Source organism: Trichosurus vulpecula, chromosome 4 (assembly GCF_011100635.1).
Source record: "Trichosurus vulpecula isolate mTriVul1 chromosome 4, mTriVul1.pri, whole genome shotgun sequence".
Taxonomy (NCBI): domain Eukaryota; kingdom Metazoa; phylum Chordata; class Mammalia; order Diprotodontia; family Phalangeridae; genus Trichosurus; species Trichosurus vulpecula.
Window position 1 is genome coordinate 399,530,931 of NC_050576.1, and position 21,013 is coordinate 399,551,943.

The 21,013-nt window shown below is 39.2% G+C and overlaps 1 protein-coding gene across 1 annotated transcript in view; it reads right to left on the reverse strand.

Annotated features, from left to right (window-relative positions):
• Positions 1-21,013, reverse strand: part of MRPS9 (mitochondrial ribosomal protein S9) — a 99,397-nt gene extending 78,384 nt beyond the window's left edge. Inside the window, exon 1 of the mRNA XM_036756415.1 lies at positions 20,800-21,013. Coding sequence (XP_036612310.1) covers positions 20,800-20,934 — 135 coding nt within the window. The 5' untranslated portion in view covers positions 20,935-21,013. The remainder of the gene's footprint in view (positions 1-20,799) is intronic.

Below are 21,013 nucleotides of genomic sequence, written 5' to 3' on the forward strand. Positions count from 1 at the left end.
GTTTAATTTATTCACTTTCTGGGGATGTTTCTAGGCTACTCAAGGAGGAGACTCTGAAGAGGACCAAAATGAGATGAAGAAGACTCTGTAGTCTAATCTCAGACTTGGGCCATGAGCCTTTTCCCTCTTGAGATCGAGACTTGGGGTAGGGCCAGGGGGGTACAGAATCTAACTTACTCAATGAATGTCCCTAAGTATACATACCATCCCCCCACAGGAGAGGTTGTTGGGGAAGCTGAGGCAGCAATGAGTTCTGCTTGCCCATGAAGCCTAGGGCGAATGCTTTGCTAATCTTTGCAGGAGCTATGGCCAACTTGGAAAGTTGCTGTCTGAGGAAGAGGGATACTTAGCTTCAGGAACTGATGTCTGGACACACGTGTACAAGACACACACACACACACACACACACACACACACACACACACACATTTGGAGGCGTTGCCTTTGCTTGTGCCAAGGTTGCAACCCCTGGGATAGGCTGGATAAATAGACAATAGATAAATTGACAAAAGGAGAAAACATTTAAAGAAAATAAAGCAAAGGTGAGAGTATAAAATTTTAACTATATAAGAGACCAAAACAAGAAAGAACATCAACTCACAGCAACTACAATTGGTATTGCCTTTAAAAAGTCAATGCACATAATTTTCCTTTCTTTTCAATAATCTATAAATAACAGAAAGGGTCAATATGGTGTAATGGAGATGATTTCTGAGTCAAGAAGCCCTGAATTCCACAAGTCTTGTTTCTGACACACTTGCTGTGTGACACCAGCCAAGTCTGTTACCCTTTCAATACTCTTGGTGAGTAAGGCTGTAGGTTGCAGGGGTGTCAACCTGCTTTGGTAGAGAAAGTTTCTCACCAGAAGCTCTTTAAATAAATCATGAATCTAGTGGAAAAAAAAGTATAACAAATAAATAACAGAAGGATGCAGTGATGTGCCATCATTCACAATGTGTTTTCCCTAATTGTTTATGGTTTGACCTTTTTCATTTTTGTTTGTTCTACGGCAGGTTTTGTTTGGAACTTCATTTTTCTAGCTTGTAATTTTAAGTACTATCTTTGGTTCTTCTATAGATAGGCAAATGTATCTGTTGATGGAAGTTTTTTAAAAATTAGCAATTTGGGGGGGGCAGGGCAATTGGGGTTAAGTGACTTGCCCAAGGTCACATAGCTAGTACATGTGTCAAGTGTCTGAGGCCACATTTGAACTCAGGTCCTCCTGACTCTAGGGCTGGTGCTCTACTCACTGCACCACCTAGCTGCCCTTAAAAATTAGCAATTTAAAAAACACTCATATTTGCCAATTGTTTACTCACATAAAAGAACCGAGTTCTAGTCCTAGCTCCACTATTTACTAGAAATGAAGGCAATATATTATGATAAACAATAAATACATTACAATAAAATTACAATACAATAAAAATAGGTTCAGTTAGCTTGAGAACTAATTACACAGGCTTCATGGGAGTTGTTCAACTAAATATAAAGATGATTTCTTATTATTAGCAATTAGGTTCAACATGCTAGTTTTCACAATAAGAGCTTTCATATCATTTTAAAATATCAGTAATTATATTACACTGGCTGCTACTGATCCCTTTGTGCTATGGCATTGAAAATTTCTCCCCAAGGCACTAATACTTTACCTTTGACAAAGTGGTTACAGAACCAGAAAAATGCATTCAGATGACATTCAGTTGTCATTCAGTAGTCTGGTACAATGAGAACATATCCTTTCTCTAATCTTTGGCTTTTCTTGATTTTAAAAACTGATTTAAACTCATCTGTCATTATAGCTAAACAGAGAAGAAAGAGTGCAGAAGACTAGCAATGAACTAGTCAATAATATTAGAAATAAATATATTCTCAATACTCACTGGTGATGTGGATAATTCTTTTATAATTACAGTTTGTAATTCTGCTTTTGGAAACTGAGTGTGCATATCTTTTAATTTTTTAACCACTTGGGGACTTTGGTAACCTGTAGGAATAGCTCTGGCCATCTATTTCATTTAATTGCCTATATATCTTAGATAACAGATTGTTATCAAAAGATATTTTACATAGAAATTTCCCTGTAAGTGCTTGCCTTCTTATCCTAGTTGTATTAATTTTGTTCACACAAAAGATTTTCAATTTCATGAAGTTTTCTGGACACTATTTTCTAATTCTATCTTTGACATTTTTTCTAACAAAGTGGCTCACTAAACGCAAGAGTGATTTAGTTTACTTACACTGAAAAGTGTAATCATTCATTATCAAAATGCAATTGTAATTCCATGGACTTCTATAATACAAAGATTAAGGTATAAGTACTGTGTCTTATTGCGATATGCATTTCTACTCAGGAAAGCCCAAGAATCCAGCTCTTTTAAAGCATTTTGTAACATTTTGCTTTTCAGAAACAACATATTTAATTTTTACACTTTACACAATGGTTTCAAAGATGTTACTGCTATGCTAACCAACCAGAAGTAAAAACACTATGAAATGATAAGTGGTGATTTGTATCATTACATAAACTCATTCTGAGTGGGGATTGTTTCATTCTTTGCTATTTGTATACCCACCATCTGGCACTTAGTAGGCAATTAATAAATACTTGTTAACTCCTGATAATCAACATGTACCTTGGCTAATCTTTTATAAATCGATTGTTTTTTGTAAGCTCAGGAAAGTTTTCAAAATACTGACTTCATAGATTGTGTCAAAGGAGGGACAAATGTGAAATGAAGCTAAGAAGATATGAGGTGTGACACCGGGGAGAACAACCTATTAAAAGATTTTTTTAAATTCAAGGAAAAAAAAAAACAAACAAGCAGCGCTGCCTGGGCAAATGGTCATGCACAGCTTTTATTTGAAAAAAATTTAAACATTTAATGAAAAAAATTTATTGATGCCTTTTTTGTTATATCAGTTATTTCCAAAGATAGCTCTTTACTACCCCTGTTTCTCCCCTCCCCTCGTCAAAGAATTATCCCTTAAGAAAAACTAAATGACATAACAACCCTGTGACACCATTTACAACATTCTGCATCCAGAGTCATAGCTTCCTACCAAAAGGTGGGAAATTGCTTCATCATGGGTCCTATGGGTCCAAGATTGACCACTACACATTGAATTTAATATGAATTCAGCTCCTGTGGTAAGAGAAATAATTTACTAATGCCTTGCCCTATAGGCTGAGCTAATTTTTCCCTAAAGATATGGAAGATATTGCCAGTACTTGACTGGCCCAGGGATCAAAAAAAAAATGGGTGGTAAGGAAGTAGAGGCAGTAAGTGTAGATGGCATTTTCTAGGCATTTGACTATGAAAGGAAGGTGAGATACAGGCCATGGGGAGATAGCAGAGCCAAGCCATTTGACATCTTTGAGTTTCCATGTTCCATAAATATCTGTGAAATGGATATGCCACTGACATGGGATGAGATGCATTTGGGCAAGGGAGGAAAGGGATTTATGTCTGCCTGAACAATCAGCACTGAGCAGCAGGAAGAATATCTACCAGAGTTCTCCACCATGTGGACTGCGCTAGTTCTTTTACTTAACAGGTACTGAAACCTTTCTACAGACTTAATTGACTCAAAAGACTAAGGACTCAGGTCCTTGAAGTCACTTCCAGGTTGTCTCAGCACAAAAATTAACAGAAGCTCTAGTTCTTCCCTGATATTTGACCTACGGAACATCACAGAAGCAGGAAAGCTGTCGAACGAACTAGGTGTCCTTTCTGAATATCTTCTCCCCTGCTATGGCTAAGTAAATATCCTTTTGTTAACTGTCTCAAATAAGTGTTTCCTTTTAGTCCAATACAGAAACCAAACTACCAAGGGAACCACTTTGAGTCATGTTTTTCCCACAACATAGGGCATCCTTGCTGATGTCTAAGTAAAATCTTTCTGTTAACTCTCAGATGGTTTATGGTGGCTCCTGAGTCCGTTTTCTTCCATCTATATTAATTCATACAAGTCTGTCCATGTTTTTAATTCCTTATATCCATTGTTTCTAACAGTACCTCTCCCTACTACTTCCATCAGCTCCCTTTTTTATGTTGTCTTCCTCCTTTAGAATGTAAGCTCCTTGAAGGCATGGACGGGCTTTCATTTTCCTGCTATTTATACCCCCAGTTTTGAACACAGTAAGCCTTTAATAAATGCTGTTGCATTGCCTTCCTTTCTTCCAAGACACTGAAATGTCTACTTTATGTTTTCTAGTACACATAATACTGTTCCATTTTATATTTAATGATTTTAATTCAATAATCACTCTTATCTGATAGTATACACTGTGACTGATAGTATTTATATTCACTTTCTAATACAAATTCCTATAAAAGAAATATATTCTGTTATAATAGTTCATATTTACGTGGCACTTTAAGGTTCACCAAGCACTTTACTCATGATAATTTTGCATGTTAAGAAGGGTTAACAGAAGTATTAACATAAATAGGTATTGAAATATTGTTATTGTAAGAAATAAGGTAAGAAAAATCATGTTCTGAAATACACCAAAGAGGGGTTTAGGGTTCCAGTATCTTAGTTGATAGGGAAAAAAAATTAATCTATGTCTTACCATATTTTACAGTGGCTATGTTTCCTGTTATTACATTGTTAAATAGATATCAGATTTTATTTATAAATATTCAGAGAAGAAAATTCCCTGAATTTAAGGGGAATATCTTCATTTTATCACTTTATTTTGTCATTTGCAAAAAAAAAAAATATTAAGGTGGTTTAACCTATAACTATCTCATTATCCTTAAGTTTCCTAAAGATGTTCACAGTCACAGCAGTACTAAAGGAAATTCTGTTGGAAGTATTGGCCTAAGTTGAAAAAATATGTTATAGTTACTAAACAAAAAAGAACTGCTTTAAATCATGAGTTATTTCCATCTTAAAGCTGCATCCAAGTATAACAAAGTAACTATCAAAGTCTCACAAAAGAAAATTATTGAAAAGTTTTGACACTTTTAATATTCAATTTTATACATGTGCTATATGAACTCATCTATTTTTGGGAAAAATATACTTTGGATTTCTTTTAATAAAGACAGCTGTGCATAATTGTTGCACAACATGACACAGTGAACATTCATAATATTTATTAAAAACATCACACTGCTAAGTCAAAAAGTCATTAAATATATTTGTACAATGCTAACTAAGAATAGTACTAGAGAAAAAAAGATTCAAAGATATTTCAGCTCAAAAGATGGTCGCTTTAACTCAATTTAAATTAAGTATTTGCACTGAATTTTGAAATTACTGGATTTTTAGTTAGTATTCAAATGAATTTATGTCTTTTTTTAAACTAGAAAATAACACACACACCCCATCCTGTTGTTTCTAGTAACAACTGAAAATACATGATTGAAGAGACAAGTCTTCAAGCTTTTCATTCTTACAGAATATAGTATGGATACGACTAGACATTTTTTTTTTTGCAAAGATAATCAGTGGGTTAGACAGCTATAATTTCAATCAAGCAGTCTGCCAAAGAAACAGAAGCTTCAGTGACAGAGCAGTAATGTCCCAATTTTGGCCAAATGCCAATTTTATACACTACTTTATTTGTCCTGAGGCACTATTAAGTAACCCTCTTTTCAGTTTAATTACACTACTGACTGAACTCAGATGAAGCAATGTACTGATAATTAAAATGGTTTTTTAACAAAATTTGTTTTAAAAGTCTAAGACTAAGACAAAGGGCAAAGATCAGGGGTAGAGAATACAGGATGAGAAAAAAATGTAAATTTAACTCAATCATTCTGAAGAGAGTGATCCCTGTAGCCTGCTGAAGATTAAATAGCTCCATTTTAATTTCTATTTAGCAAAATTCACTTATTTGAAATTTTAAGACAAATAAGAGGAAAAACTGAATGAATATAAAAATAGCAGATTAAAAGATATGATATTTAGGTATTGTTTACAAAACTAATGGCAAGGAAGAGTTACATTAAGTGTTATGTGGATGTTAACTGTCCTATCATTCATTTTACAAATATGCACTGAACAGTTGCACTACTGGGGACAAAAGATATGGCCTTGCTCTTATGTGTGTACAGAATCACTGGGAAAACAAGATACTACAATAACACAATATAAAATAATATAATATGGCAAAAACTTTCAGCACCACAGGTATTAGGGGATTTGGAGATGTGGCAAGGGGTATATAGCTAAGAATGCTGGATTTCAATAAGGGAAACTCTGGATTCAAATCCCATCTTTTACCCTTACAAGGTAAATGACTGTTGTTTCAGTTTTCTCATCTGCAAAACAGAATATAACAATGACAACAACAACCACGGCAACAGTTGGCTTTAAGCTCTGTCAAGTATTTTACATATGTGATCTCACAGGTTCCAATGACATAATGTGTTAAAATGTTTTGCAAACTTAATGCCTGCTCACATTTTGATTCCGAAGACCTCAGGTTGCACCCTGGCTCTACCCTGGCTGGGCTCCTGTGTGATCTTCAATAAGTCTCCTCACTTCTCAAAGCCCAAATTTCCTCATCTGTAAGGTGAGTGTTTTGGATTGCAAAATTTTTAAAAGATCTCCCAGATTCCCCACGAAACAGTCCTTTAGTTCATGTACCCAAGAGTATTTAATTTTTATCTGCTATGACTATGAATCATATTGCAAGGAAGATAACGTTATCTGTGTTAGCTTCTCTTTAAATAAGAAATGAAAGATTCAATACAAAAGTGGAAATTTTAAAAAACTTTTATTTTTAAAAAATTGTTTTAAAGTGCCAAGGCAGCAACTCACATTTCTTTTGCTGAGAAACTCCCTGAACAGCTTACAAAGTCATCAATAGGCTGCATCACAAGCTATAATATGAAAGCTATAGGGAAACTTGCTAAACAAACTACAGAAGAGAAGAGCCGAGATGCTTGGGGGTGGGAGTGAGGGGCAAGCTGCCCCAACAATATCTCGGTGAGGCAAGAAACCAGGAACTGGATGTTGAAATGGGCTGTTCTGGTAAGGTAATATACTAGCTACAGAGGCAAAATCAGCTCTGTGCCAGGTATAAGATGAAATGACTAAGGAAACAAAGGTTTGAGCTTCTGAGCATATCGATTTATTAAGCAATGCATGCCAATTGCAAAACAAATCAGCCCCAGGCTTCTTCAGCTTTGGTACTGGACCATAAATACAGGGGGGAGACAGATTTTATGCATTAAAAACAATTAATCAAATAAGACCAATTAATTAAAAGAATGCAATTAACCAGTATACAAAATTAGGTAATCTGATTTCTAATTGGGAGAAAGAATAGAGACTTTCCAAGTTGGGAGGGGAAAAGCAAACAGGTGCATTTCCCTGAAATCAGAAAAAGAGGTGTCCCACTGCCCCCAAGTGTCTCCATTTAATCAAAGGAACATGGAAACAACTGATTGGCTAGTACAGGGTCAGTTTTCAGATAAGACATATGGATTGCTTGAGATGTATTATTGTGAGGAAATATCTTGCATCAATCTTTAGGTCTGAGTATGTTTCTAGGTCCTTAAAGGGGTCTAAGCAGGAGGTACAGGCAGTCCAGCTTCCCCACCCATGCAAGGCTAGGTTCAAACAATGCAATAAAGCTTTCTCAAAATTCCCATTATGGACCAAAGCTTTCTCACAAGACAGAAATTGAACTAGACCCATAATTGAATAGAAAGGAAACTGAGCTAGCTCCAGAACTAAGTCACAAGATGGAGTCAGTGTGGTTCACTCAATTCCCACTACCACTTGCTGTTTTAATTCTCTCAGTTCTGATGGAAGGAATCTATCTGTACCCAGATAAATGGACTTGGACTGGCTGGAGGCAGGCATCTTAAATCTGGACAACAGTCAGTTTTTCCACTGTAGGATGCTATTGGTGCTGGTAGGAAACAAAGCAGATCTTTCCTCAGAGAAGCAAGTGAACCACATCACTGAAGGAAAGGAGGAAGGTGGAAGAAAGAACACTGAGGAATCAAGATACCTGGATTTTAGTTCTGGTTCTGTCACAGATAAGCTGTGACACTAGGCAAGTGATTTAATCTCTTTGGGCCTCATTTTTCACAGCTGTATGGGGGTTAATTAAATGAAGCATGGTACAGCCGAAAAAGCCCTGGATCTGGAGCTAGCTTATGGCAGATGACCAATAATATGTAGAATTAAATCTGTTCTCAATTGAACTACCAAGTGATTATTTATAGAACTTTAAAAAAAATTAGAGAAGCATTTATTTGAAATATCAAAAGGGCTAAAATCTCACAGGAAATAATGCAAGACATGAGAATGAAGGGAGGCCTAGAGAATCAAATCTCAAACTAAATGACAAAGCAGTAAATCATTCAAACTATTTGGTACTGGTTAAAAGTAGATCACAGGAACAATCAAGATAAGGAAGGTTCAAAGGAAATTTAACAAAATAGCCTGTGTCCAATAAACCAAAGATCACAACTCACTAGGGAAGACCTCCCTATTCAACAAAAGTCCTAGGAAAAAAGACTAAGAGTTGTTACCCAACGGATAAAGTGGTCAGAAATAGTTCTCAAAACAATGACGAACTATTAACAACTGTATGAAAAATTGTTCCAAGTCAGAGAAATACCTATCAAAAAACTCGGAGGTTTCACTCCACACATGAAACTTGGGGAAGGAAGGCGAAGGGCCTTCAGGGAAGACAGGAATAGTTGATGTTAGAGGGACTTTTCTCTTTAGTGATCTCATCAGCTCCCAGGGAGCCAATCAGTTGTTTCCATGTTCCTTTGATTAAATGAAGACACTTGGGGGCAGTGGGATACCTCTTTTTCTGATTTCAGGGAAATGCACCTGTTTGCTTTTCCCCTCCCAACCTGGAATGTCTCTATTGTTCTCCCATCTATCTATCCAGCCCTAACTTTTCTGCTGACTTCCACTCTCCTATCTGGAACTGCCCATTAGACATCTCAAATTGGATGTCTGAAGGACATCTGTAAAAGCAATCAGTGAATGGGAAGATCTTCCCCACCCATCTGAGTGGGCTTTAGTGGCGGGGCTCTCAGGGTCCTGGGGGGAGTGGCTAGGCCAATGGTAGGCGCCTGAATTCTGGTCCAGGTGATGACATGAAGCCTGTGGTGGGAGGAGCTTGCTGAATGGTTGGAGCAGAGCTAAGAGATAGTTGGTGAGGCAGTTGGTGAGAACAGTTGAGAGCTGAAGGAGAGAGGAAGCAGTCAGCTAGCTGGAACACAGCTTGGAGACTGAGGTGGGGCGATAGCAGCAGGCGCTACAAAAAAGTAGGACTGACCCTCGTGGAGACTGGAGAGTGCCGAGCAGGGGCTTGAGGCCAGTGGGTGGTCTTCTTGCTGGAGGGCCCTGGCATTGGGGGGGAAGCACCAGTACGGCTTGGCTTGCTGCCATAATGTTTTTTCTGTGGCCTCCTGGTCACTATTGTGAGATGGGCATACTGGTTTTGGAAGGATCTTGTCAAGATGTCGAATTGGGGACATTGGTCTGTGCACGGGTCTGCTACTTTTGAGTTTCAATAAATGCTTTAACTCCTCTGGCTTCTACTTAGAGAATTCCTTATATCCTGTGATTCTGGACCATTCAGGCATATTCACGATTATCTCTGAAGTCATGAATTCTGCCTTAATGATAGAACATTTTAAACTCAACACATTCAAAACTAAATTCCTATCTTTCTCCTCAAACTCTCTCCTCTTTCAAACTTTCCTATTACTGTTTTTATACCATTTCCCCAGTTCCACAAGCTTACAACCTAGGTATCATTCTTGACTCCTCACTTTATCCCAGAGCCCCCTCCCCACCCCCAACCCTTTTTCAAGCTGTTGCCAAGGTCTTTGATTACACCTTTGCAACATCTCTTGAATACATAAACTCTTCTCTCCTCTCATACTTCTACTACCCTGGTGCAGGCTCTCATTTCTTCAGGTATGAACTACTTCAATAGCCTGAAGTCAAAAATCTCTTCCCCACACCAGTTCAGCCTCCATTCAGCCACCACAGTACAGATCTCATCATGGCAACTCCCTTTCACCCACTTTCAATATACTCCAGAGGCTCCCTATCACCTCTAGGATTAAATACAAAATCCTTGGTTTCACATTCAAACCCAATTCTCTAGTCCAACTCCCCTCAGGAAACTGAGATCCTGGGAGATTCAATAATTTACTTAAACCTAAGATCACACAGGTAATAATTATCAGAATCTGAACTTAAGTCCTGACTTCAGAGTCAAGACATCAATAATAAAATTAAGCAATTGAACAAAATCAATGTACCTAGGACAATAAGAGAAACTGTTAATGGGGGGTGAGGGGGGCAAACTACACTTTGTATCAAACTGATAAAAGCCTCATACCCAAGATATATGAGTATAAATATATTAGCCCAAGAGACATTCCCCAATAGATAAGGGGTTGGGATACAAAGAAAGGCAATAAATAAATGAATAAATCCCTGCCCTTGAGGAGCTTACATTCCAATAGAGGAGGTAAATAACTAGTTACAAACAAAATAGATACTGAATAGTCTTAAGAGGTAATCAGAGAGGGAAAGGAATTAACAGCTGAGTGGACAGAAGATTCTGAGAGGGGAAAGATTAACAACTCAAATGATAACAAAAAGTTTTTAGAAGAAATACAAATAAGATAATTTCAAAATATTCCAAATTTCACATTAGAGAATGCACATTAAAACGCTTGGAACTTTTTCCTCACTCCTTTCATATTGGCAAAGATTTTTTTTTTAAAAAAGAGAAAACAGTCGATGTTAGAGGGGTCTGTGGGAAGACAGGGACAGCAATACACTACTGGTGGAGCTGTGACTTTATCTAACCATTTTGGAAAAAAAAATGTGAACTATGGCAGTGAAGCAAAAAAAAAATTATTCACACCCCAACACAGAAATAGTATTACTGGGCATTTACCCCAAGGAAGTCAAAGACAAAGTTTCCTATATGTCAAAGTACTTATAGAAACACTTCTTGTGCTTAGCCAATGATTGGGGAATGTCTGAACAAATAGTGGTAAATGAATGCAATAAAACATTATTGTACTCTAATTAATGATGAAAATGAAAAATTCAGAGAAACTTGGTAAGATTTTGTATGAACTGATGAAAAATGAAATATAAGTGGAAGTGATAATATATGCAACGATTACAATGCTGTAAAGGAAAACAACAGAGAAGATGTGGGAAAATTGGAACACTAATGCATTGCTGGTGGAGTTGTGAACTGATCCAACGATTCTGGAGAACAATTTGAAACTATGCCCAAAGAGCTATAAAACTGGGCATACTACCCTCTGATCCAGCAATACCACTACTAGGTCTGTATCCTAAAGAGATCATAAAAAGGGAGAAGGACCCACATATACAAAACTAGTTATAGCAGCTCTTTTTGTGGTGGCAAAGATTTGGAAATTGAGGGGATCCTCAATTGGGGAATGACTGAACAAGTTGTGGTATATGAATATAATGGAATGCTATTGTGCTAAGGCAGATTTCAGAAAAACCTGGAAAGGCTCACATGAACTGATGCTACATGAAGTGAGCAGAACCAGAAGAACATGGTACACAGTAACAGCAACATTGTGCAATGATGAACTTTCTTTTTATTCACACAACTACTGCATAAAATATATAGGATTAGTCTCCTTTCTAGGTTTTCACAACACTAATCTCTTCCTTCTTCTCTGTGTTTGACCACATCTCAGTTTGCTGGATCTTCCCCTAACAATGGGTGATCCCTAAGGCTTTATCCTGGTATTACTAATCTTTTCTCTATCTAAACCAGGAGTTTTTAATCTGAGGTCTTGTGGTGTTAATGTGATTAAAGATCTTCCCAACTCATTCAATAGGACTTTTACTTACACCCTTTACTAAGGCCAGAGCCAACTGTATGTGCACTGAGTTCTGACCATTCAGATGTGCATGAATTCAGCCAGAGACCTGAGTTCTAGCCAATCAGATGCCAGCTAGAATTGTATATAAGGAGAGCCCAGAATGTGAGAGAAGCACAACTGAGAAGCAGATATCAAGAAGACATTGAGGCAGCAGACATGAAGAGGGCAATGAAGAGCAGACATTGAGAAAGACTTAAGAGCAGAGAGTGCAGACCAGAGAGTTTGGGAGATCAAAGAACTGAGAATCTACAACATTAAGAGATTGGAGAACTGAGAGTCCAGAGAATCCAGGAGACTTCAAGGACTATGTGAACTGCAAAGGCTTTCAGAACTGCAGGAGAGGCTGCAGGCAAGCAGACAGGATTCATAAGTGATTGTTTACGGGAAGGCCCTAGCAGGTGGGAAGGTTACAAGATGACTTGGTTCCTTGCTGTAATACTATGTTATAATTTCCTTGTTGCTACATTGAGGTGGGCTTACTGGTTTTGGAATATAATTACTGCTATACTGATTATTGGTCTTGGGATTTGATACTCTGATGTCTAAATAAATGTTATACTTCCTCTTCCTTCTACCTAGAGCTTTTCATACTTTGCAATTCCAAACCATACATGCATGTTCATGGTCATCCTCAAGGTCATGAATCTTGCCTTACTGATACAGGTCTGTAAAATTGTTTGTTTTTTAATTTTCATAACTATTTCAATTCAGTATCCTTTTCTTTATAATCCTATGTATTTTATGCATTTAAAAACAAGTTTCTGAGAAGGGGTCCACAGGCTTCACCAAATTGCTGAGCAGGTCCATGACACAAGAAAAGTAAAGAATCCCTAAACTATCTCACTTGAGGATTTCATTGGTTCCCATGGGTTTAACTATTATCTCTATGGAGATGATTACCAGATTATATGCCCAGCCTACTTTCTCTCCTAAGCTCTAGTCCTAGATCATCAATTTCATTTTGGACATCTTGAACTGATGTCCTATTGGCATCTTAAACACAACACATCCCAAATATTATCTTTCCCACTAACCCTCTAGATAACTTTCACATTATTACAGAAGGTATGAGGACCACTCTTTACAAACACTCACTCCACACATCCAATCCATTGCTGCCAAATATTATTATTTCTACATTCACAACTTCTCCTGTAAAAATTCCTTTTTTTTTTTCTATTCACACAACTACCAGCATTATACAGGCCCTCAACAGAAAGTGATAGCCTTCTGACTTTCACCTCTTTCAGCAACTTGGTGGTCTCCTGGAACATACTGATGTTGACATTAGCAAGGATATCTGATTAGCATAGCATACTTCAGTCCAGAACTTCTAGACTCAATGACCCTCTAACACAGGTTCCCAACACGGGCGTTACCACTCCCTGGTGGGGTGCCAGAACCATGGGAGGATAGGGGGGTGGTAGTAGCCTTGATGCAACTGGGGGGGGTGCCTTGAATAAAAATAAATGTTAACTTAACCTCGGGGGCAGCTGAGTAATTTTTTTTTTGAAAAGGGGGTGGTAGGTCAAATAAGTTTGGGAACCTCTGCCTAGCCTCAGCTTGCCAAGTAGTAAGGATAAGTGTACCGCTACACCTAGCCACAAAAGCTTTCTAAATGGTCTCCCTATCTCATCTTTCCCCACTCCATTCAGTTGCTCAAGTACCTTGCAAAGGTCTGATCCTGTCACTACCTTCAAGATTTAGCTCAGCTATTAGCTTCTGCAGGAGATCTTTTAATCTCCCTTCCCCATTCAGCATACTTCCTCTATTTCTCTAAGATTACCTTCCTTTTGTACTATATATATCTAGTATGTACACAGTTATTTACATGTTGTTTTTCCCATGAGAATGTGAACTGCTTGAGAACACGGACTATGTTTTTACCTTTCTTTGTATCTTGCATTTAGTACCGTTCCTAGCACATACTAAGCACTTGTTAAATGCTTAATGACTGACTGGAGACAATACAGAAATCTATGAAAATGAGAATGATGAAGGGGGACATTATTCCAAAAGGAAGGTTGCCTCTAGGTGGGACAGATATCAAAACACTGAGAAAATTAAGGTGAGAAATCACAAATAAGGGTAGATGTCCATGTTCTGCTTAGCTCTAAAGGTAACTTCTCAGTTTCATTTTGCAGAAGAAAAAGTGAAATACTGAAATTTGTTCTTCTAATCATACCTTGGGCCTCTATCTGGATTGAAACTATTGGTCCATACTCTTGAAGAACTACCTCTATCATTCACTTTAAATGTGAAAGAATCAATAGCAAAGACAACTCTTTAAGAAGCTCATATTCTTATAGGGTGAGATAACACATGGGAGAATGCTGGCAAGGAAGATGCACCCTATCCAGGAACAATGGCAGAATTGATGTGATTGTCACTCATGCTTCCAGACTGGAAGGGGGAAGAGGGAAGGAGAAAAATAGTCCCTCCGACAGGCAAAGAGAGGGCTGTGGAGGAAGTGTCAGGAGAGGAGAACGAAGTGAAGGATGGCTGAAGCTTTCCTAAAATAGTGTGCCAGAAGAGGATGTCACCAATCAGCACAGCAAGGCACTAGAAAGGGACAGCTAAATTAGTGTAGATTAAAACCTCCCATAGATGAAATCAAATGAAAGGGAAGCTGGAAAGGGCCTAAGCACCCAGATGCCATGGCCCTTGGTAAAGCTAGACTTCAGCCATGTAACTTAGGGGGCTACACAAAAGCACTCCACCACTGAAAACAACTGTGGATCATTTTGTTGAAGAATTAGCTAAAATTCAGATGCTCATGTTAAAAAGGGAGGCAGCACTCTAATTATTCAAACCTCTTGGGGCCTTGAAATCCAAAAAAGAAGGTAGCCCAACAGAAGAATGTCACTGCAAAACTAACTAAAAGAATGTATTTAAAACAAGAGTAATCACCGAGTACATTCAAAAACTGTTATAAAGGCAAAGCTTAGAATCCAGGCTGAATAGCATGATTTCCTAAGAAAATGAAGTACCTGGAAAAACTGTGACTGCTTTGTTAGCTTCTGGGTCAGGGAACCAAACAAGGGTTCATTGCTTCAGGAATCAGGGCTCCAAAATGACCACTGCAGTGTACCTACACCTATATTTCAGACAACAGCTAGTACAACATATTCAAGAAGCTTAGTCCAGTCATTCATTATAGCTTAGAATTCTTAAATACACATGCTATATAATTCTTCATATGTGTGTATACACACACACACACACACACACACACGTACTTTAAGGATATGTTTTATATATATATTTGTTTTGCATATATATGTATATTTTGTTTTTACAAAATCTACATTTTACTTAACTTACATTTCCCAATTTATCCCTTCTACTCTTCCAAGGGAGCAATCCTTAACAAAAATTTTTTTAAAGATTTTAAAATAGCTACTGGTAATGAAGAAGTTGAAATTTTTGTCTCCATTTAGAGATGAAATAAGCATATGTTTAGAAAATCTAAAATTACCAAAACATTGAGTTAATAATTTCAGGTAGATAACATACTGTAAAACCATAAATACCAATAAAAAGGGGGAAAACTGACATATACCAAACCAAATTCTAACTATAAATTCAAAAATATTGCTTCAGAGGCACACTGTTTAGCCTGTCTTCATCATGTAAACAAATGTGACCATCTATTATGTAGCAGTATGGCATAGGGGGCAGGGATGCTAGGTGGTGAAATGGATAGAGTGCCAGGCCTGGAGTCAGGAAGACTGATCTTCCTGAGTTCAAATCCAGCCTCAGACTATACTAGTCTGTTGGTAAGCAAAATGGGCTCTTAGCACTTAGTTCAACCAAATGCCCTTGAAGAGTTTGGCCTTTGTTTCCTTGATTAGATTTGGGTGTCCTTGGTGCCTCCTTGCCGCAGGGGAGGGCCTAGTTTACACATGAGTTTGAGTGACATGTCTGGGACAGCCAGAGGTTTTTAGACCACGTGGATTTAAGTCGCCTCTTTGTGATAATTCTAGGTCATGTGGGTGAGTCGCATGTGTGACTCACCCCTGACCCTGAAAAAGATATAAAACTAGGGGTTGGCTTTGTCTTCTTTGGAGCTCTTACCCACAGCAGTGGTGGCGCCAGCAACTCTGCGCCAGGCCTCATTATGAGCTCCCGGGCTGAATCTAGATGTTGGTAACTATGAATCTGTATTTGGTCTGTCTGTCGATGTTTGTAATTTGTTTGGGGCTCTCACTCAAGGTGGTGCTGATGCGGAGACTCTGGGCAGCTGTAGCTAAGAGCCCTCCAGCTTGTAACCTGGATGCTGAGACTTTGTTAAACTCTGGTAACTGTACTGGGATTTGAATCAGACAAGGTCTGTCTATCGATGTTTGTATTTTGCTCTGAAGTTCAGGGTGCTGGTTTTTTCCCCTGAACTAAGTGAATGATATTTGTATGCTGAATTAAAGTAAACTTGTCAACTCCTTAACGTTGCTTTCCTTAGTTAAGCAGATCAAAAGAACCTGTGCTTTTGCAGTGTGCTGGTAGCGTTTTTGTTGTTGGGCTTGTGTTGGTCTTTTAACCCCACAACAGCTGCTAGCCAGATTGTTAAAACAACTAGCTATGTGACCTTGGGCAAGTCACTTAACCCTGTTTGCCTCAGTTTCCTCATCTGTAAAATGAGCTGGAGAAGGAAATAGCAAACCACTCCAATATCTTTGTCAAGACAACCCCAAATAGGGTCCTCGAGTCTTGGACACAACTGAAAATGACTGAACAACAAATGTGGCATGGGGAAAAAATACTGGATCTGGATTAGAAGACCTGGATTTCCAAGTGCAGCCAAAACCAAATTAAAAGTGTCATTAGGAAATATTTAACATAAAAATATGTAAGAGATGTTAATATATGGTTTTCCAAGTCAATATGCAGCCCACAAGGATGCTTATGCATAGTTTAGTGGCCCTGTTTCTATTTGACACTAGTGGCCTAGAAGACCCTCAGCATCACTCCCAGCTCTAAATTTACGCTCCTATGTGTAGAGCACTCTGCTGGACACTGAAAATAGAAATATATAGGGGGGGGCAGCCTTGGGCAAGTCACTTAACCCCAATCGCCCTATCAAAAAAAAAAAGCAAAAAAAAGAAAATAGTCCATGACATTGAGGAACTTAAAATCTAATTGAAAAGACAAGACATATATATAAAAGATAACTACATAAAGCATATGTTCTAGACTAAGGAACTGCATTAATTTACAAGTAAGTACCTGAAACATAGCTGGCACTCAATAAATGCTTGTTGACTGATGTGAGGAAGACTGGTACTGACACTCTTCCTATGTGTGAAGACAAAGGAAAAGAAGAGTGATATGGTCAAGTCAAATTGGGAATTTACAGCCTATATATACCAAAGGCTGGCACTAAATTGCCCAGTGTCTCTTTAAACACAAATTATGTTATCACAACAAAAACATGCGGTTTCTCTTCTAAAAGTTCAGAAGCTGCCAAGTCAGTTCTAAAAGCAGTCAGTCTTTTAGAGAGATGAGATGTATTTGGATCACGGTTTCAGTTATGTACCCAGCTGTCAAACAGCTCTTCCAAAAAGAAAAAGGAAAAAAAAAGGAGTGGCAACATGGTAGTTATATCCCTTAAAGAGTCAGCTTTTTAGTACACTAAATGACTCTACAAAGGAAACCTGCCGTTACTGACAGTGGATTAAAAACTTTCATGAGAAGCCAATGTAGAAGAAATTGAATCCAAATTCCAGCTTGACCAACACAAAGTGTTATCAAGTAGGCTATATCTACTTCCTCCAAGACAATCCTTATTTTCACTGTAAAAGTAATAGGTTTCAGGGTAGCTAGGTGGTGCAGTGAGTAGAGCACCGGCCCTGAAGTCAGGAGGACCTGAGTTCAAATCCGGTCTCAGACACCTGACACACTTACTAGCTGTGTGACCTTGGGCAAGTCACTTAACCCCAATTGCCCTGCCTTCCCCCCTGCAAAAAATAAAAATAAAAAAAATAAAAGTAATAGGTTTCACTCACCTGTTATGAGATCTGTTCATTTTTTATAAAAATTTTTATTGATGTTTAAAAAAAAAAATCACAAGGATTCTCCATTATCCACTTTCTCCGTAGAATCTCCTCTTATAACAACGTGGTAGAGTTAAACAAAATGACGCACACCTACAGCCTCAAATCTAGTCTCAAACACTTACTAGCTGAATAATAAGTCATTTAACCTGTCTGCCTCAGTTTTCTGATCTGTAAAATGGGCATAATAACACCACCTACCTCCCGGGTCACTGTGAAGCTCAAACAAGATAATGCTTGTAAAGGGCCTTGCAAACCTTAAAGCACACATACATGCTGCTGCTGTTGTTATTTATACAAGTCTTCACAAGTTTCCCTGAATTTTTCACATGCAATGATAGCCCATTACATTCTATATCACAACTTACTCATTCATTTAACCAATCAACAAGCATTAACTGAGACCTACAAATCAAACACTGTGCTCAGTGCTAGGGATACAAAGACAAAAACAAAAGTCCCCTACCCTCAATAAGCTTACATTCTAATGGTGGAGGACAACATGCACGTGTACAAAATAGAAGAGAATTTTGTGGGAAAGGGCGATAACAACTGGGGATATGGGAAAGGCTTTTAAAGATGGTATCTAAGTTGAATTTTTAAGAGAAAAGGAGATTCTAGGAGGCAGGGGTGCATTTTAGGCACGGGATATAGCCGGTGAAAGGAACAGAGATGGAAGATGAGGCATCCTTTGGGAGAACAGAAAAAAGGCTAGTCTGGCTAGATAAGAAAGAAGAGAAATGATGTATAACAGGGTTATAAAAGTAGGTAGCCGTTGGGCTGTGAAAGGCTTTAAAAGGCAAATAGAAGAATTTATATCTGATCTTGAAGACAATCACTGGAGTTTACTGCTTAGAGGAGAAATATGTTTAAACCTGCACATCAGGAAAATCACTTTAGATGACAGATGAACCGAAGTAAGGAGACCAATTGGGAAGTCACGCTTAGTCCACACAGGTGATAAGTGACTTACCTAGACTTACCTAGATACAGGAGATGTTGTGGAGGTAAGAGAGCAAGGCTTGACACATGACTGGATATGTAGGGGTAGGGAGAATGAGAAATCCAAGATAAGAGCAAGATCGCAAACCTGGGTGACCAGAAGGATGGTGTTGCCCTCACAGAAACAGAGAAGTTCAAGAAGATGGGAGGGTGTGGGGAAATGATAAACTGTTTAGGACATAAGTTTGAAATACTCATTGGACATGCAGTTTCAAAAGTCCAAAAAGTTGGAGATACACAACTACTGATCAGGAGAGGAGAGAGACAATCAATCAATCATCAGGCATTTATTAAGTGCCAACAGTGGGCCAAGCACTGTACTAGGCTCTGGGGACACAAATGTTCAAAAAGAAAACAATCCATACCCTCAAGGAGGAGTTTACATTCTGAAGGGAAACTAGACCTAGATGAGGACTGGGAATATTTTTATTTTTTTTCTTTGTATCCTCAGCACTTACATATGTCTGTTCATTGATTGACGGCTCAACCCTCACCCCTTCCTTTTCTCTTTCCATCTCAGCTCCTTTTACCCTTCTCAGTCACTCCTTGAGCACTTATTAAGGGACCATTAGGTGCCAGCCACTGTACTAAGCACTGAGGATACAGAGAAAGGAAGAAGAAAAAACAAAAACAAAAATCAAAGTCTCTGTTCTCAAGGTGTTCACAGTCTAACCCGGGAGACAATATATCAGTAACTGTGTATGAATACACACGATAAACGATTAAGGAGGACTGGGAAAAGATTCCCGCAGAAGGTGGGACTTTAGCTGAGACTTGGGGAAAGACGGGGAAATTAGGAAGCAGAGATAAGGCCGGAAAGAGTTCCAGGAAAAGGGGACAAAGCATAGTGGTGTTGTACAAAGAGCAAGAGGCCTGTGTCGCTGGATCACAGAGTACATGGAAGACGGTAAGGTGTATAGACCTGAAAAGCAGGAAGGAGACAGACAGGCTATGAAGGGCTGAATTGACTGAGTGGGGTCAGACCTGCCCTTTAGGAAGGTCAGTTTAATAGCAGAGTAGAGGATGGAGTGGAATGGGAGGGAGGACTGAAGCAAGGAGACCACCCGGAGGTGAAGACCGTCTATACCAGGCTGGTGGCAGCGTCGGAGGAAAAAAGGGGACCTATTCAAGACAAGCCGACAACGGGTTTTAAAAGTATAGGAGTGCCATCTCCTTTCCCCACCCCCACCCCGGCTCTGGCCCATTTCACATCCTTCCTAATGATAATGGCGAAGGCCACACCACAAACTTATTAAATGCCTCTAAGATTGGCTCTCGTCCCTTCACGTATGAATCACAATGCTGGGATCAATGCACAGTTCCGTTAGTAGTGTAACAACGTGGCCCTCCAACATTAGTAATTTTCGTTTTTTATTTGTCTACCCGCATAATATTTAAGAGGTTTCTGTTTTGTTTTGTTTTTTCCGAAGGGGCCGGTGGTAGAGTGAGAAAATAAATGCTTGTAAAGTGGAAACAGGAAAATTTGATTAAAAAAAAAAAAGAATCACAAGACGCTTCCACCTCCACCGCGTTAAGTCTCTCCGTTTAAAGGACTTCAAGCCGCAGCGCTCCCACACAGCGTCCCAGAAACACTGAACACCCAGACAGCGCTGGAAGTAGACGAGCGCCTTTCCCGCCGGGAACTAAGAACACGGGGGTGGGGCGGGGTTAGCCGGGGAAGGGGCGGAGCGAGGACCAAACGCCCTCCTCGCGCGCTCTCTCCCCCCGCCTCACGCGCAGCGGCGTGCAGGACGGAGGAGGAGCCAGAGGCCGAGTCCGTGTTTCCTCACGCCCCTTTCCCATTCCTATGTCCCCGTGACTTTCCCTTCCTTTCCTCCCCTCCTCCAGGGCTTTACCTGGGTCCCAGCTACCGTTCGCTGCTCAGTTGCCGCTGCTTTCCAGGCGACTCGGCTCCGGGCCAGTCCACTTCTACCGCGGATAAAGAGGAAGCTAGTAACCGCTGCGGCGAAAGGCGCCCAGGGAGCAGCCATGTCTACCGTGGGAGGGGGAGGAGAAAGGGGCGGGCCCGGTCTACTGCGCAGGTGCCAAATGGGAGAGCTTTCGTTCGCT